Genomic DNA, 17,081 nt, shown 5'->3' on the forward strand with positions numbered 1-17,081 from the left:
ACTGTTTTTAAAAACTATTTTCAAAAACTATTTTTCAGAACAGTTTTCAAAAATAGCAACCAAACATGTCATTAGAAACGAGTGAATTGAGGTCGAAGAATATGTATTGTAGTCCAGAATTTAACAATAAAAACCTTTCAAAAGCTTTCAACTTTAATTTTTCTCAATAATAATTCTCAAAAAGCTGTAATCATTAGGAGTTTGTTAAGGTGACCGAGTCTTTAGGCATTGGTTTAATGGGTGAAGTCTGGTTTCGTGGCTGCATGAAGTCACTTTTATATTGCTGTTTTCTTTTGAAGTCGTTTAAGAATGTATTTCTGGACGCAATTCAAGGACTGACTTAAAGTAGAAATGAGAGAGCCCACACCCTCTCTTAACACAAATTCATCAGGTGGAAGCCAAAAAATGGGCAGTTCAAATACTGAAATATTTGTACTCTTTTGCAGCCTTGTTTTCTTGGCTTCATGGGCAACTCCAAGTTCAATCCATGACAACTTTCTGCAGTGCCTCTCTTAATTCAAACTACTCTACCCTTGTTTACTCGTTTTTAAAATTAAAATAAAAAATATAAACTATAAAAAGTAAATAGAGTAGAATATAATATTTTTGTTCTTTCATTCCTTGATGTCCAAAGCTTTCAAATATAATCTTTTTCTGAATTACACATTTTTTTTAAAAAAATTAATAATTTTATTATTAGGCAAATAGATTCCAAAGAAAGCAACATTTGATACATAGAATTTATTATTTTTTTAAAATAGTTTGAAACTTAGGAGTCATAAAACTCAAAATTGATTCATTTAATATTAAAAAAGTAACAAAGCAAAATTTATTTTGAATAATTTTGTTAGTTTTTTCCTTTATATATAAGAATTTTTTTTTTCACTAAATAAATAAACTTCATTTTAAATATGACTTAATGCATTAGATTTATTAATTAGTATAATAATATTTAAAAATAATTCGATACTCAAATAGTGAACCAATTATAGAAAAAGTTTGTAGACAAAAATTGATCCACAATAACTCTACTTGTTTCTCTTTTACATAAAATCATATTTTTCCGAATGTTTTTACTAGATAAATAAGTCATAAATTAAGTAAGATTTAATGCATTGAATTTGTTAATAAGTTATTAATTTTAAAAAAATAGTTTATAACTCAATAATAATACAATTATTACTAAAAATTCATGGATCTAAATTAGTGTAAAATTACTATTATTTCTTTTCGACACATAACTATATTTTTATAAATTTTTCACTAGAAAAATAAACTTGAAACTCAAAAATATATTTAATCACCATGAAAAAATAATATAACAAAACCAATACATTATAAGTTATGATTTTATTGTTTCTCTTATAAATACAATTATATATATATATTTTTTAAATCTATTAGAGAAACCTTACTCCCTAAATAACAAAAAATTGTCTTCAATAACATTTCTCTAACAAACCTTACTCCCTCTTTCTGAGTGTTTTTCTTATGATGATTTTTTTCAATTCCTTACTTTTCAATTTCTTCTAAATTTCTCCTCAAGTTTTTTTTTTTTTTTTTTTAACATCCCTTTTTGGATTCCTTTAATTTTTTTCCTCAAATTTCAGCCCTCTCCTTAACGTGCTCTTTTAAAACTTTCTAGGACCTCTCCAAAAGTCCCAAAGTCACCCTTGTCCTCTTTTATACTCCTACCTTCTCCTTCCGTGTGGGTTGCCATTTCTTTTAAAGTACAAATCTTTTTGTCTTTTGCTTTCCATCAAGCCTTTGGCTTCCTTTTCCTTATCTCAATTCAATAATTCAATCTCCATCTTCCAACTTCAAATTTGGAACCTTCTCCGATCAAAGCAAATCTAATTCCCCTCTTCAACTTTTTCCTTCTCTTTTAAATTTCTTTTTTCAATATTTAGATCCTTATCCTTCTAGACCGAACCATAAAATAAAATTCAATGTTAAAACTAAAATAAAAATAAAATAAAATGATAAAATTGTTGGTTTTTTCCTAGCTGTTAAGGTCAGGAACCTTGTTTTTAGGATTTGTTTCAGTCGTGCTAATAACCCTCCTATACTTGAGGGATACGTTTGCTGTTTCTTGTTCAAGACTTAGTCATGAACCACGATTTTAGGTCCTGTAAAATCGTGGGTTGCTGTTTACATTTCTGTTTTGGTGTAAGGCTATTTAATAGCCATGATTATTGTTTTTCAATCTAAGTTGCATTCTCCCAGAGTTCCAGTGTTATCAAACTTTGCATTTACAGAACTTGTCATTTTTGGTTTTATCATTTGGTATCAGAGCAACATCACCGGGCCTGACCAAACTTAGCGTGAAGGAACAAAAGACATGGCATCTGAGAACAGTTTCGTACAACCTGCCATTCCAAGGTTTGATGGACACTATGATCACTGGAGCATGCTAATGGAGAATTTCCTACGTTCCAAGGAATACTGGAACCTGGTGGAAACGGGGATCACTGCAGCAGCAGAAGGAATTGATCTCAGTGATGCGCAGAAGAAGGCATTGGAAGATCAGAAGCTGAAAGACTTGAAGGCTAAGAACTACCTATTCCAGGCCATTGATCGTTCAATCCTGGAGACAATCTTGAAGAAAGATACTGCAAAGGACATATGGGATTCTTTGAAGCAGAAATATCAGGGGACGGCACGGGTCAAGCGTGCCCAACTGCAAGCTCTTCGTAAAGAGTTTGAAGTGTTGCACATGAAGACTGGAGAATCTGTCAACGATTATTTTGGAAGAACACTCATCATAGCTAACAAGATGAGGACTCACGGCGAGAGAATGGTGGATGTGGTGATTATTGAAAAAATTTTGAGGTCTATGACTTCAAAATATGATTATGTCGTTTGCTCAATTGAGGAGTCGAATGACTTGGACACTTTGTCCATAGATGAGCTTCAGAGTAGCCTCCTGGTGCACGAACAGCGAATCAGCCGGCATGTTGTGGATGAACAAGCACTCCAAGTCACGACAGGAGCCCAGCAGGGAGGAAGACATGGCGGTTGAGGTGCTTATCGTGGAAGAGGAAGGGGAAATGGTAGATTTGGGTTCGACAAATCTTTCCTGGAATGCTATAACTGTCATGAATTAGGGCATTTTCAATGGGAGTGCCCTAAGAGAGCAAGGGATCCAAAGGTGAACTACGCAGAAACAAAAGAAGAGATGTTATTGATGGCACAGGTGGACTTTAAAGAAGCTGGGACGGAATACATTTGGTTTCTTGACTCTGGGTGTAGCAACCATATGTGTGGCCGAAGGGAAATATTTATTGAACTCGATAGCAACTTCAGAGAGTCAGTGAAGCTGGGAAATGATTCTAGTCTCACGGTTAAAGGCAAGGACAAGGTTCGAATGGAGGTGAACGGGATCGTACATGTGATTACAGGAGTTTACTTTGTGCCAGATTTGAAGAAGAACTTGCTCAGCATAGGCCAACTACAAGAAAGGGGACTTGCCGTGCTTATACAACATGGCAAATGTAAGATCTTTCATCCTGAGAAAGGTCTCATTATGGAAACTGAGATGACATATAATAGAATGTTTGTTGTGCTTGCTCGCTGCCCACCAAAGGAACAAAAGTGTCTCTCCATGATGACCACAGATCAAGCAGATCTTTGGCATTGTCGTTATGGGCACCTCAGCTGGAATGGACTCAAAGTGATCCAACAGAAGAACATGGTTGAAGGGTTACCAAAGCTCAAAGCTTCTCAGAAAGTGTGCGAGAACTGTCTTGTGGGCAAACAACACCGTGATCCCTTTCCAAAGGAAAGTTTGTGGAGAGCCTCCAAGATCCTTCAATTAATACATGCTGACATATGTGGCCCGATAAATCCAATTTCGAATAGCAAGAAAAGGTATTTAATCACCTTTATTGATGACTTCAGTCGTAAAACTTGGGTTTACTTCCTAGTTGAAAAGTCAGAAGCCTATGCCACATTCAAAACGTACAAGGCCAAGGTTGAGAAGGAAACCGGAGCATTCATAAGGAGCCTGAGAACAGATCGTGGGGGTGAATTCACATCAAACGAATTCACAAGTTTCTGCAATGAGAATGGAATCCTAAGGCAATTGACGGCTGCCTATACTCCTCAGCTAAACGGTGTCACCGAAAGGAAGAATCGAACCATTATGAATATGGTACGAAGTATGTTATCAGAGAAACAAATTCCTAAAACCTTTTGGCCTGAAGCAGTCAACTGGACAGTGCATGTGCTAAACCGAAGTCCAACTCTTGCTGTGAAGAATAAAACACCTGAAGAAGCATGGAGTGGGCGCAAACCATCTGTCGACCACTTCAGAATATTTGGATGCATATCCCATGTGCACGTGCCTGACCACAAAAGAGTGAAACTTGATGCCAAAAGTCTTAGGTGTATATTGCTGGGGGTAAGTGAAGAATCTAAGGCCTATAGACTGTTTGATCCTATCTCACAGAAAATTATTATAAGCCGAGATGTGGTCTTTGAAGAAGATCAACAATGGAAGTGGGATGACAGTCATGAGCCAGCCATTTTGGCTGATCTTGAGTGGGAATCGGATGAAGAAACAGATACGGAAGATGACGGAAATGAAGAAGAACCTGAAGCTGGTGAAGATATGGGAAACAGTGAGTCAAATGACAGTGACTCATTCGAAAATAGAGAAACCACATATGAAGATAGCACACCTCATGAAGGACGAACACGAAGACCACCAACTTGGATGCAAGATTACGAAACTGGTGCAGGACTTTCAGATGAAGAAAGTGTGAATTTGGCTCAGTTAGCCTTGTTCACTGACAGTGATCCCACAACATATGATGATGCCGTGAGAAGTGAAAAGTGGAGGCTGGCCATGAATCAGGAAATCGAAGCAATAGAGAGGAATAATACGTGGGAATTAACGGATCTACCATCAGGAGGGAAAACCATTGGAGTGAAGTGGATTTTCAAGACGAAGCTTAATGAGAATGGGGAAGTGGACAAGTACAAGGCTCGGCTAGTTGCTAAGGGATATAGCCAACAATATGGGGTGGATTACGTCGAAGTGTTCGCACCAGTAGCTCGCCTAGAAACAATTCGAATAGTTATTTCACTTGCTGCACAAAAGGATTGGATGATCTATCAACTCGACGTGAAATCGGCATTTTTGCATGGAGAAATTCATGAAGAAGTCTTTGTTGAACAGCCACCAGGTTACGAACAGAAAGGGAAGGAATCAAAGGTGTATCGTCTCAAAAAGGCATTATACGGACTCAAACAGGCTCCACGAGCCTGGTATAGTCGTATAGAGTCATATTTCATCAAAGAAGGATTCAACAAATGTCCCTACGAGCACACTTTGTTCACTAAAACAGCGGAAGGAGGTAAAATTTTGATTGTTTGTCTTTACGTTGATGACCTTATTTTTACTGGAAATGATGAGTCTATGTTCAAGCAATTCAAGAAGTCCATGATGGTGGAATTCGATATGACTGACCTCGGAAAATTGAGGTACTTCCTTGGTATTGAAGTGATGCAAAAAACAGATGGTATTTTTATCAGTCAAAGGAAGTATGCGCAAGAAGTGTTAGAGAGATTTAATTTGTATCAGAGTAACCCAGTGCACAATCCAGTGGTTCCTGGTTTTAAACTTACACGGGATAAAGAAGGAGTGGAAGTCGATGGCACTCTTTACAAGCAAATGGTGGGAAGCCTTATGTACTTAACGGCAACGCGTCCTGACCTAATGTTTAGTGTGAGTTTAATTAGTAGATACATGGAGCATCCCACTGAGTCCCATTTGCTGGCAGCAAAAAGAATACTAAGGTATGTGAAGGGCACAGTTGAGTTTGGAGTGTTCTACAAGAAGGGAGGAGATGACAAGTTTATTGGCTATACGGACAGCGATTATGCTGGTGATCAGGACGATAGGAAGAGCACCTCAGGTTATGTTTTTATGAATTCAAGTGCAGTATCATGGTCTTCAAAGAAGCAACCAGTGGTTACTCTGTCTACCACTGAAGCAGAGTTCATTGCTGCAGCGTCAAGTGCATGCCAAGCTGTTTGGTTAAGAAGAATTTTGAAAAGTTTGAATCAAGTGCAAACCAGTCCTACGGTGATATACTGCGACAATGTATCAGCAATTAAGCTCTCGAAGAATCCAGTCATGCACGGTCGGAGCAAGCACATAGATGTGCGCTTTCATTTTCTTCGAGATCTTATCAAAGATGAAGTAGTGGAGTTGTTACAGTGTTCTACCCATGAGCAGATTGCAGATATCATGACAAAGCCATTGAAGCTTGAAGCATTTCAGAAGCTGCGGGGTTTAATGGGCGTCTGCGAATATTCTGGAATAAACTGAAAGTCAATAGTATTCAGTTTAAGGGAGGATGATAAAATTGTTGGTTTTTTCCTAGCTGTTAAGGTCAGGAACCTTGTTTTTAGGATTTGTTTCAGTCGTGCTAATAACCCTCCTATACTTGAGGGATACGTTTGTTGTTTCTTGTTCAAGACTTAGTCATGAACCACGATTTTAGGTCCTGTAAAATCGTGGGTTGCTGTTTACATTTCTGTTTTGGTGTAAGGCTATTTAATAGCCATGATTATTGTTTTTCAATCTAAGTTGCATTCTCCCAGAGTTCCAGTGTTATCAAACTTTGCATTTACAGAACTTGTCATTTTTGGTTTTATCATAAAATAGGATAAGTAAACACAAATAAAAATGAAAATAAAATAAAAATATGATTGAATGAAAATAAAATAAAATAGTTTTTTTATTATTGAACGTATTTTTCTTGTGTTTTTTTATTTTAAAAATAAAAAATTGTTCTTAAAAATAATTATTAAACAAACCTTTAATCTTTCATAAAATATTATTTTTGCCTAAAAAATACATAATTTTAGATCGATTATGATATCTATATACCTCTATAACCTATTTTCGTAACATTAAATTTCTAAAACCTACAATTTCAAATAACCAACTAAAGTCCCCCTTATTATCCCTAATAATACCTCTTTTACTCCTTTTAGATCCATTAAAGTTTTTTTTTTCTTTACTTTATTATCGTCTTAATAACCAAACTTTTCACTATGATCCTTCCAATGTAATCCTTAAACATATTAGTTGTTTTTTTAATAAAAAAATAAAAAGGAAAACATTGAATTAAATTTTTTATCGTCAAATTTGTCAAAGAATATTTACTATTTTTTATAAGGCACTAACTCTTTTACTTATCAGATTTAACCCAATATTGATATTCCAATTATTTAGGCTATATTCGGTCTCGAAAAATTAAAGGGAAAATGTGAAAAAAAAAATAGAGAAAAAAAAGTAGAAAGAAAAGAAAATTCAAAGTAAATAAATTATTTTATATGTTTTTTAAAATTCATTTCACTTATTTTTCCTTGATTATATAAAGATTAAATAATTTTAAAATATATTAATTTATAACTAAGTGTAATTATATTTGATTTTCTTCTTTTCTTAATACTTTCTGAAAATCAAACATAATCTTAGAGAATTTGGATAATTATCACGAATTGATAATCAAACTTATTTAATACCGACACGAATGAAAATGTGATTTTGATCATCTATAGCTCCCCAAATAACTCATGCATGACATTAATATTGATGCCTCTTTCCACAAACAACTTATTTATTGAAAGCTTAGAATGAACTAAAAGTCAAACCAACATCTTAACTTTAGGAGCGCACTTTAACTTCCAAATTCAATTGAAATGAAAACTGTTGCTCTAATCTTTTCCATCTCTACCTCTACTCTGCCCATGCAGCAATTGTTGATTTAATTGTGTAATTAAACATTTCCTTGTTCCAATCCTTTTTAGTAGTCCAAAAATCGTTAATCTTAAGAAGAAAGAAAAATGGTTTTTTTATATTTGATTTCATCACACAAAATACTAAAAAAAAACATTGGTAACAACCTGAGAATAGGATGGTATGCAAAACGATCTTGTATCGGAGGATCATGACCATTGCTTTGTGTTTGAAGAAGTGTTGCAACGAAACCATAAAAGAAAATAAAATTGGCAAAAAGAATGATATATGAAACAATCTTCCCTTATGGCAATGCACATCTTCTATTTTGCAAAACAAATTAGAGATCATGAAGATCAAATGAACTAAAGTGAATAGGATATTAGACGATGTAGGTGAACTCACTTCCCATCAAAAAGTCATTTATGAGTCAATTACATAATCGAGGAAGTTAAGTGTGGGAAATATTTTTTTCAAATGCCTCAATAGTAGACAAATAGCACCATCCATAAATATTTTAAATGGTTTAATTTATGGTAGCAAACTAGCTGTCATGAATGGTAGTTAATAACATCCATTGAACTTAATTTCTTACATTCCTATAAAAAAAACAAAACTGAGGCTCTCAACCTTTGAATATCCAAAATGTCCCCATCAAACACCTAATGTTCTTACCAGTAAAAATAGTCCAAATTTTCAAATAATAAAATATAATATTTTATGCGTAATTAATTAAATGGATTCAAACAAAGTTTGTCTGAAAAAATAAATTATTTAAATGAATCTAAATCCAAAATTATTACAGAATGGATTCTCTTTTTATGATTAGTTGTTGATGTAGAAGTCCACACGTTAACGTACGATTTCTCTAAACCATATGTTTTTTAACAACTAGTGGCGAATTTTATACAGGTCAGAGGATGCATGCATGTGCCCCAAACACAAAGCATAGAAAACACCCTACATATTGAGGCTGGCTGGATTGATGTAAACCTTTGACCATGAATGTCTACTGGCATTTTCAGATGAACAAATATTTTATTTTATTTTATTTTATTTTATTTTTTTTATGGCCGGCCACTTTGGCATTTCTCTCTTTATCTTTTGTTTTTTTCTTTAATATAAAACTTGTAAACAAAAAGGAATTGAATAAATATTTTAGTAATTAATATTAAAGTTCATATATTTATTAATTAATGCTTGAAATTTTTTTATATTAAAGAAAAAAAAAGGGTTGTGACTTTTATTAAGTGACATCATGCATGATGGCAGATATGGCAAAGGGTTTCAACCATCAAAATTTCTTAACGATTTTTCTCATCAAAGCAAGACAAACATCACAACCAATCTTTTATCACATGAGATATGTTTTCAAAGTAATGCGTGAGACAGGTATGTCAACTTCAATTAAACACCCCAAATCCGGATTTGTGGAGAGTAGCTTAGGGTTGGATACATCTTTGACTGGCCTTACGTGTATACACATACACAAGTTGAACAAGTAATATTTAGTTGTATCGTATTGAGTTTTGAGTCCTTAGAAGCCAACATTTCCTTCTTTTAATTCTCCTTTAAACTATGGCAAAATGGTATGCATGCATGCATCGAATATCTTCTGACTGCTTACTTTGTTTGAATGAGAAAAAAAGAATGATCTCCATTCAAACTTAGTTTATTTATTACTATTTTTTAAGTGAAAGGAAATTATGCTAAAGAGTTATACTGCAGGCAAATTATAACCTATTCCAATAGCCTCACCTTGATTCCTGATGCCACATGCAACTGATGCTTGTGCAAGTATGGTTCCTATAATCTCTTAGAAAAAGATTGAAGAGAGTTTGAGAGCTTGTGGCAGTATAATTTTTTAAACTAAATGGAAGAGAATTTAAGAGGAAAATAGGTTAGAATTTGAGATGATATGGCAGATGAAGGTTGAGAGAATTTTGATACCAAGAAGTAGAGATTTTCTTTATATTTATCTGAACTCGGAAATTGTCAAACATGAAATCTAAGACCATGGTTAATATTTCAATATGATAACAACAAAGAGGAAGAAAATGAGTTGTTGGGTGCTGGATTACACCCAAAATCAAGGTGTTGATGGAAACCGGAAACGATGATGATCACGTAACAGTTGCAGCTAGTATTTTACTCATCCAGAAAGATTGAAATTTGAAAAACCCCACTTCAACGACCTGAAACCCTAAACCACTGACTCAATCAATGGATGGACAATAGCCTTCAGGGTGTGTACATAATGTTTATAAATGTCAAATATATATTGCCAGTTGGAGAGCCATTCTTGATTTGTACTTTGAATATGTGCATAGGTCAAAACTTCATAGTTTATATTGGAAGTACTTTGAATTTTCCAAGGCCTGCATTTTTCGTCACCAACTAATTTCAAAGTGATAAGATTAATGACTTTTACGATTACAAATCATTAAAGATAGAGAACGTATCATGAATTTGTAAACTATAAATAAGGGATCTCATACCCTGTTTTGCACAAAGATTAAGAGACCAAATGGGTAGTTCAAGCTCTGCAGAAACATATATACTTGTTTTTACCCTTCTATTCTCATCAGTTTCATGGGCTGCTTCAAGTTCAGTCCATCAAAACTTTCTGCAATGTCTTACCCTTAATTCAAACTCCTCAACCCCTATCACAAAAGTCCTATACACCCCAAAAAACTCATCATATGAAACTGTATTGGATTTCTCCATACAGAACCTCAGATTCACATCCTCTTGCACCCCAAAACCACAGATTATAGTTACACCATTGCATGTATCCCACATCCAAGCAGCTGTTATTTGCTCCAAGAAATATGGCTTGCAGATCAGAGCCCGGAGTGGTGGCCATGACTACGAGGGTCTCTCATATGTCTCTGAAGTCCCTTTCATCATCGTTGATTTGCTGGAACTTCGATCCATCAATGTTGATGTTGAAGATGGCAGTGCTTGGGTAGAGGCTGGTGCAACTCTGGGTGAAGTTTATTACAGCATTGCCAATAAAACTGCAATTCATGGCTTCCCTGCAGGCATCTGCCCCACTGTAGGAGTCGGTGGGCACTTAAGTGGAGGGGGTTACGGGACATTGTTGAGAAAGTATGGCCTGGCAGCTGACAATATAATCGATGCTTACATTGTTGATAGCAATGGTACACTTCTCAACAGAGAATCCATGGGAGAAGACTTGTTTTGGGCTATTAGAGGTGGTGGAGGAGCAAGCTTTGGAATCATCGTCTCATGGAAAATCAAACTTGTGCCTGTCCCATCCACTGTGACCGTCTTCAGAGTTACCCGCACCTTAGAACAAGATGCAGAGAAGATACTACTTAAATGGCAGCAAGTGGCTGATAAGCTCCATGAAGACCTCTTCATCAGAGTCTACGTACAGGCTGTGAATGGCAGCCAAGAAGGGGAGAGGACGATAAGCTCTACATACGAATCTCTATTTCTTGGTAACACCAGTGGACTGCTCTCGCTAATGAACGAGAGCTTCCCTGAGCTGGGGTTAGCGGCCGACGACTGCAATGAAACAAGTTGGATAGAGTCGGTGCTTTACTTTGCAGGCTTCTCTGGACAACCTCTTGATGTTTTGCTCAACAGGAGTCAAACATCCAAGAACTATTTCAAGAATAAATCAGACTTTTTGAAGGAACCCATTCCCGAAACTGGGCTGCAAGGGATATGGAAGTTGTTCTACCAAGTAAAAAATGCAACGGCATTGATGATCATAAGCCCATATGGTGGAAGGATGAATGAGATTCCAGAAACTGAAACCCCTTTCCCACACAGGAAGGGAAGCTTATATTCAATCCAGTACGTAGTCGCCTGGCTGGAGGAAGGAAAAAAGGTGTCAAAAAGGCATATAGATTGGGCAAGAAAGCTTCACAAGTACATGGCTCCATATGTTTCCAAGTCTCCAAGAGCTGCATATCTCAACTATAGGGACCTTGATTTGGGAAGGAATAAGAACGGAAACACAAGCTATGCACAAGCCAGCATTTGGGGCCTCAAGTACTACAAGATCAACTTCAATAGATTGGTTCAAGTCAAAACCAAGGTAGATCCAAGTAACTTCTTCAGGAATGAACAAAGCATCCCTCCTCTTTCATCATGGTGGAAGAATTGAAATTAAGAGACTAGAGGCACCTTGGCCAGTGGCCCAAACTAATTCCTTTATAAAGTTTTATCTCATTGGCAAAACAGGCGGTAATAAGCAGCTTGATGCATACTAAATAAACATATGTGCTATCTGTAATAATGCATTGTATTGATTTGTAAGAAATTAAAAAAAAAAAATCAAGCAATGTGTTTATTCTTTTCAACTTCAATCTTCAATTTTTCTGTCAGGAAAATAATTTTTCCTTTTTTAAAAAAATTATTCTTTGAATTGCTTCTCAAATGGTGTATGGTTTATTTTTTGCAGAACTTTGGAAAATCTATGCACTCTTTTCTAGAATAAGCAAGTCAAAGAATATTTATTTTTTTTAAAATGTACATGCTACTGTCATCATGTGCATGCTCATATGTGCATCGTTATGATCTTCGATAACGTTTCTGCCATAGCGTTTACTATATTCTTGCATCGTTATGATCATATGTGCATGCTACTGTCATCATTTAAATCTAGGTTATGTCCCTCAAGGCTCAACCCCTTAAATTCTCACCAAGGTTTCCCTAAAAGCCACATAATTACGCATTCTCAGGAAATAAAAAATAAAAAATAAAAGGGACTAGTAGTTTGACATATTCCACTTTTGCAGATTTCTTAGACTTGTGGGCAACAGAGCATGCAGGAAAATAAGGCCCATATTAGGTTAATTGTTAAACTACAAGTGCATTAAACAATATCTTGTCTGAATGCTATAATTCAGCATGGGTCTAACAGTTCATAGTTTACTTAATTCATTAATCATCCTAGTAGCTAAATCATCGTAATATAGCTTCTGTATTTTTCAGTTCAATTGTCTGGCTTAATATGCCTAGCTCTCCCTTGAACTGGACCTTGGGACGCACTAAAAATGTGACTTAAAATCTCTTTCTTGGTTGTCCTGTGTCACCTCAAATGAGATGGAAAAGAAAATACCAAACAGTTTCTGTTCAATTACTTAGCCTCCAATCGGACGATGATGAAAAGTATTAGAAAAAGAAAAATGATACCGTGGCGAAATACTATGCATTTGACTTCCAAGATGGTTAGCTATTATATATAGATGGAGGCATGTTACTGTAAACTGCTCAATTGGTCAGCTGCTTGCTGCAATAAGCCAAATTAAACATGTCTTTAGCAGTCATGAACCATGTGCAGTCCAATCTAGCATAGTATAATTAAATCGAGTGCAACGGCAAACAAGAAAGAACAGAAGATTTAAATTGAGAAATAGAACGTGCTCATTACTGATCAAGATAAGACCATCATTACATATATTTATCTGTTTATTTAGTTATTATAAAGCCACTTGTATTGTTTTGACAAGGAAAAGTCCAACCAGGAATATAGGGCAGTGGCAAGCTGCCTACGATTCCTCAAACCTCAGTTCTTCCACCATGGGGAAAGAGATGGGATGCACTGTTCATTCATGAAGAAATTACTTGTATCCATTTTGGTTTTCACATGAATCAATCTATTTAAATATGTTCTAAAAATAATTTTTACATTCACGGTTTTGTATAATTATTTTCTAAAATAACTCTAAAAATAATAATAATAACAAAAAATGTTTTATGAAAACACCATGTTTTCTTTTATTAAGAAGAGGAAATAAAAAATGGTTTTTTTATTGTTAAATGTTTTTTTTTTTTTCTTTCTAAAGAACATAAATTTTATTTTTAAAAACAATTATCAAATAAACATTTTAATCTTTCACAGGACACTATTTTTGCCTAAAAGATACATAATCACTAATTTTAGATCCATTATAAAATCTATACCTCTATAACCTATTTTTGTAACATCAAATTTCTAAACCCTATAATTTCAGATAACCAACTAAAGCCTCCCCTTATTATCCCCTAATATTACTTCTTTCACTCCTCTTAGATCCATTAAAGTTTTTTTCTTCTTTACTTTATTATCGTCTTAATAACCAAACTTTTCATTATCATTTCAAAATCAATAAATTATTTTATATATTTATTTTAATTCATTTCACTTATTTTCCTTGGTTATATAAAAATTAAATAATTTTAAAATATATTCTAACCAATTATAATTATATTTGATTTTTTTTCATGTTTTTCATGATGAAACGGAATATAAGAAAATCATTTTTTTTTAATATCACCTTTTTCCATTAGTACTTTCTAAAAACCAAAAATAACGATAGAGAATTTCGACAATTATCACTAATTGATAATCAAACTTATTTAATATCGTGACAATGAATGAAAATGTGATTTTGATCATCAATAACTCCCCCAAATAACTCAACTATGACATTAATATTGATGTCTCTTTCTACAAACAACTTGTTTATTGAAAGCTTAGAATGAACTAAAACCCAAACCAACATCTTAACTTTAGAAGCGCACATTAACTTCCAAATTCAATCAGTACTGTTGCAGGTATAATAGTGTAATTAGCTTTTCCTTGTTCCAATCCTTTTTAGTAGTCCAAGAATCTTTAACCTTAAGATTCTAATCAATCATTTTCCATTGATTGGATCCTAGATTGTCAACTTTTTCAATTAAGGCAATGAGTGACTTATTCATTTGAGGATTTAAATTAACTGGATTAAAAAATTCGAGGACATACATCCAACCACAGAATCTTTAATAATACTCTAAAAATTTTTGCGAAGTAACTCAGGCAATCCTTTGGGGCCTGGGGCTCTAGCATTAGGAATTTAGGTAATAGCTTTCCTAAAAGACTTTTAAGTGGTGTTTGTTTTTTGACTGAATAGAAAAAGTCAAAATATTTGACTTTTTCTATTCAGCTAAAAGTAACATATTGATACCATCCGATATAATTAAACTGAACCTATTGATAATAAGTTCACTTTAGTTATGTTGGATGATGTCAACAGGTTACTTTTAGCTGAATAAAAAAAACCAAAATATTTAGCTTTTTTTATTCAGCCAAAAAACAAACACCACCTAAATAAGATACACCATATGATCTAAATCTATTATAAATTATTCTTGGATTAAAATATTTCCAATCTCAATATGGACCTTATACCATATTCCTACATCATCTTTTATTCGGAATGAAAAGATTTGAGATTTCTGCACGGGCATTGGATCCTTTTGTCCGAACTCTTTGACCCCAATAAACTTCTTACAATTGGGCTAATAATTTAAATTTTCTTTTACCATCTCAATAGTTAGTTGAATTATCGATATTTTGGCATCAAATTTTTCATAAATTTAAGCTAATATAAAGTCTATTAATTGAAAACTTTATTGCTACGTTTGGCTCTCAATAAAGAAAGAAAAAAAATGATAAGAGAAATAATTTTCTCATATTGTGTTTCACTCTATAAAGTACGAAAAAAAATATTTATAAGAATTTGAGGATATGATGATGTGCAAGACAATCCTATATTAGAGGATTATCACCCTTGTTCTAAAGCAAAGATCAAATGAAACAATCTCCCCATTATGACAATCCACATCTTCTATTTCGCAAGAAGAAAAAAGAAAAAACTTAGAGATGATGAAGATCAAATGAACTGAAGTGAATAGGATATTAGAGGATGGAGATGAGAAATATTTGGAAGGAGATTAAATCACTTTCCATCAAAAAAAAGTAAAGAAGACATGCCACATCAGCCTAAAATACAATTGCTCTTAGTGAGATGAACAATCAATTGATGAAAACGACATTTACGAGTCACTTATATAATTGAGGTAGTTCAGTGGGAAATTTTTTTTTAAATGCCTCAATGGTAGATAAATAGCACCATCCATAAATATTTTAAATGGTTTAACTTATGGTAGCAAACTAGCTGGCATGAATGGTTTTTAATAACATCCATTTAACCTAATTTCTTATATTTATATTAAAAATTTTGAGGATTTGCTTGGTAGCTATTTTGAAAAACAATTCTTAAAAATAGTTTTTGAAAATTATTTTAAAAATTATTTTCTAATTTTTATAAAATAAAAGTCTAAAACCTAAAATGTTTTTAACCTATTTTTAAATATGTTTTAAAAATAATTTTATATTTTTTTTTATTTTTAATCATCTTACATATTTGTATAATTATTTTTTTAAACGATTATAAAAAAACAATTAAAATATGTTATCTGAAAATAATTTATTTTTTGTTTTTGAAAATAATTTATTTTTTATTTTTAAAAATAAAAAACATTTTTTAATTATCAAACACGTTTTCTATGTTTTTTATTTTAAAGAACAAAAAACTGTTTTCAAAAACAGCTTTCAAACAAGCCCTCTCAACCTTGAATATCCAAAATGTCCCCATCAAAGACCCCTAACGATCTTACCAATCAAAATAGCCCAAAATTTCTAACAACAAAATATAATATTTTATGTAAATGCATTCGAACAAGGTTTGTTTAAAAATTAAATTACTTAAATGAACCTAAACCCAAATTTATGACGGAATAATTTCTCATTATCTATTATGCTGTTGATGTAGAAGTCCTCACGTTAACGACTTCTCTAACCAGAGGAGGCATGCACCCCAGACGCAAAGCATAAAAAACACCCTACATATTGAGGGTGGATGGATTGCTGTAAACCTTTGACCATGAATGTGTATTGGCATTTTCAGATAGACAAATATTTTTTTTTTTTTTTTTGGAATTATTGATTTTCTTATGGCCACTTTGGTACTTCTCTTTTTATTTTATTTTATTTTCTTCTTTAATATGTTGAACTGTTGACTGAATTATTGGTTGGTGATATAAAACTTGTAAACAAAATGTTCATCTATTTATTATTACTTGAAATTTTTTAATATTATAGAAAAAAAGAAAAGGTTGTGACTTTTACTCAAGTGACATCATGCATGATGCCAGATAATGGCAAAGGGCTTCAACCATCAAAATTTCGTCACGATTTTTCTAATCAAAGCAAGACAAACATCACAATCAATCTTTTGTCCCATGAGATTTGTATTCAAAGTAATGCGTGGGAGGTGGGAGAGACAGGTATGTCACCTTCAATTAAACACCCCAAATCCAGACTTGTGCAGAGTAAGGTAGCTTAGGGTTGGATACATCTTAGACTGGCCTTACGTGCAGCCATTCAGGCATATATATATATATATATATATATATATATATAAACACACACAGGAACAAGTAAGATTTAGTTGTATTGTACAGAGTAAGGTAGCTTTGG

At 33.5% G+C, this 17,081-nt stretch overlaps 1 protein-coding gene across 1 annotated transcript; it reads left to right on the forward strand.

Annotated features, from left to right (window-relative positions):
* Positions 1-10,263: 10,263 nt before the first annotated feature.
* LOC100243731 (tetrahydroberberine oxidase) lies at positions 10,264-12,093 on the forward strand. The gene has a single exon (XM_002277274.4). The coding sequence runs from the start codon at positions 10,284-10,286 to the stop codon at positions 11,895-11,897; it is 1,614 nt and encodes a 537-aa protein (XP_002277310.1). The 5' UTR covers positions 10,264-10,283; the 3' UTR covers positions 11,898-12,093.
* The last annotated feature ends 4,988 nt before the right edge of the window (positions 12,094-17,081 follow it).

This window comes from Vitis vinifera, chromosome 12 (assembly GCF_030704535.1).
Source record: "Vitis vinifera cultivar Pinot Noir 40024 chromosome 12, ASM3070453v1".
In the NCBI taxonomy this organism is placed as follows: Eukaryota; Viridiplantae; Streptophyta; class Magnoliopsida; order Vitales; family Vitaceae; genus Vitis; species Vitis vinifera.

What these genes read in the sequence shown, in the direction of transcription:
- LOC100243731 (XM_002277274.4), top strand. Translation starts at nt 10,284, where the DNA reads ATGGGTAGTTCAAGCTCTGCAGAAACATATATACTTGTTTTTACCCTT.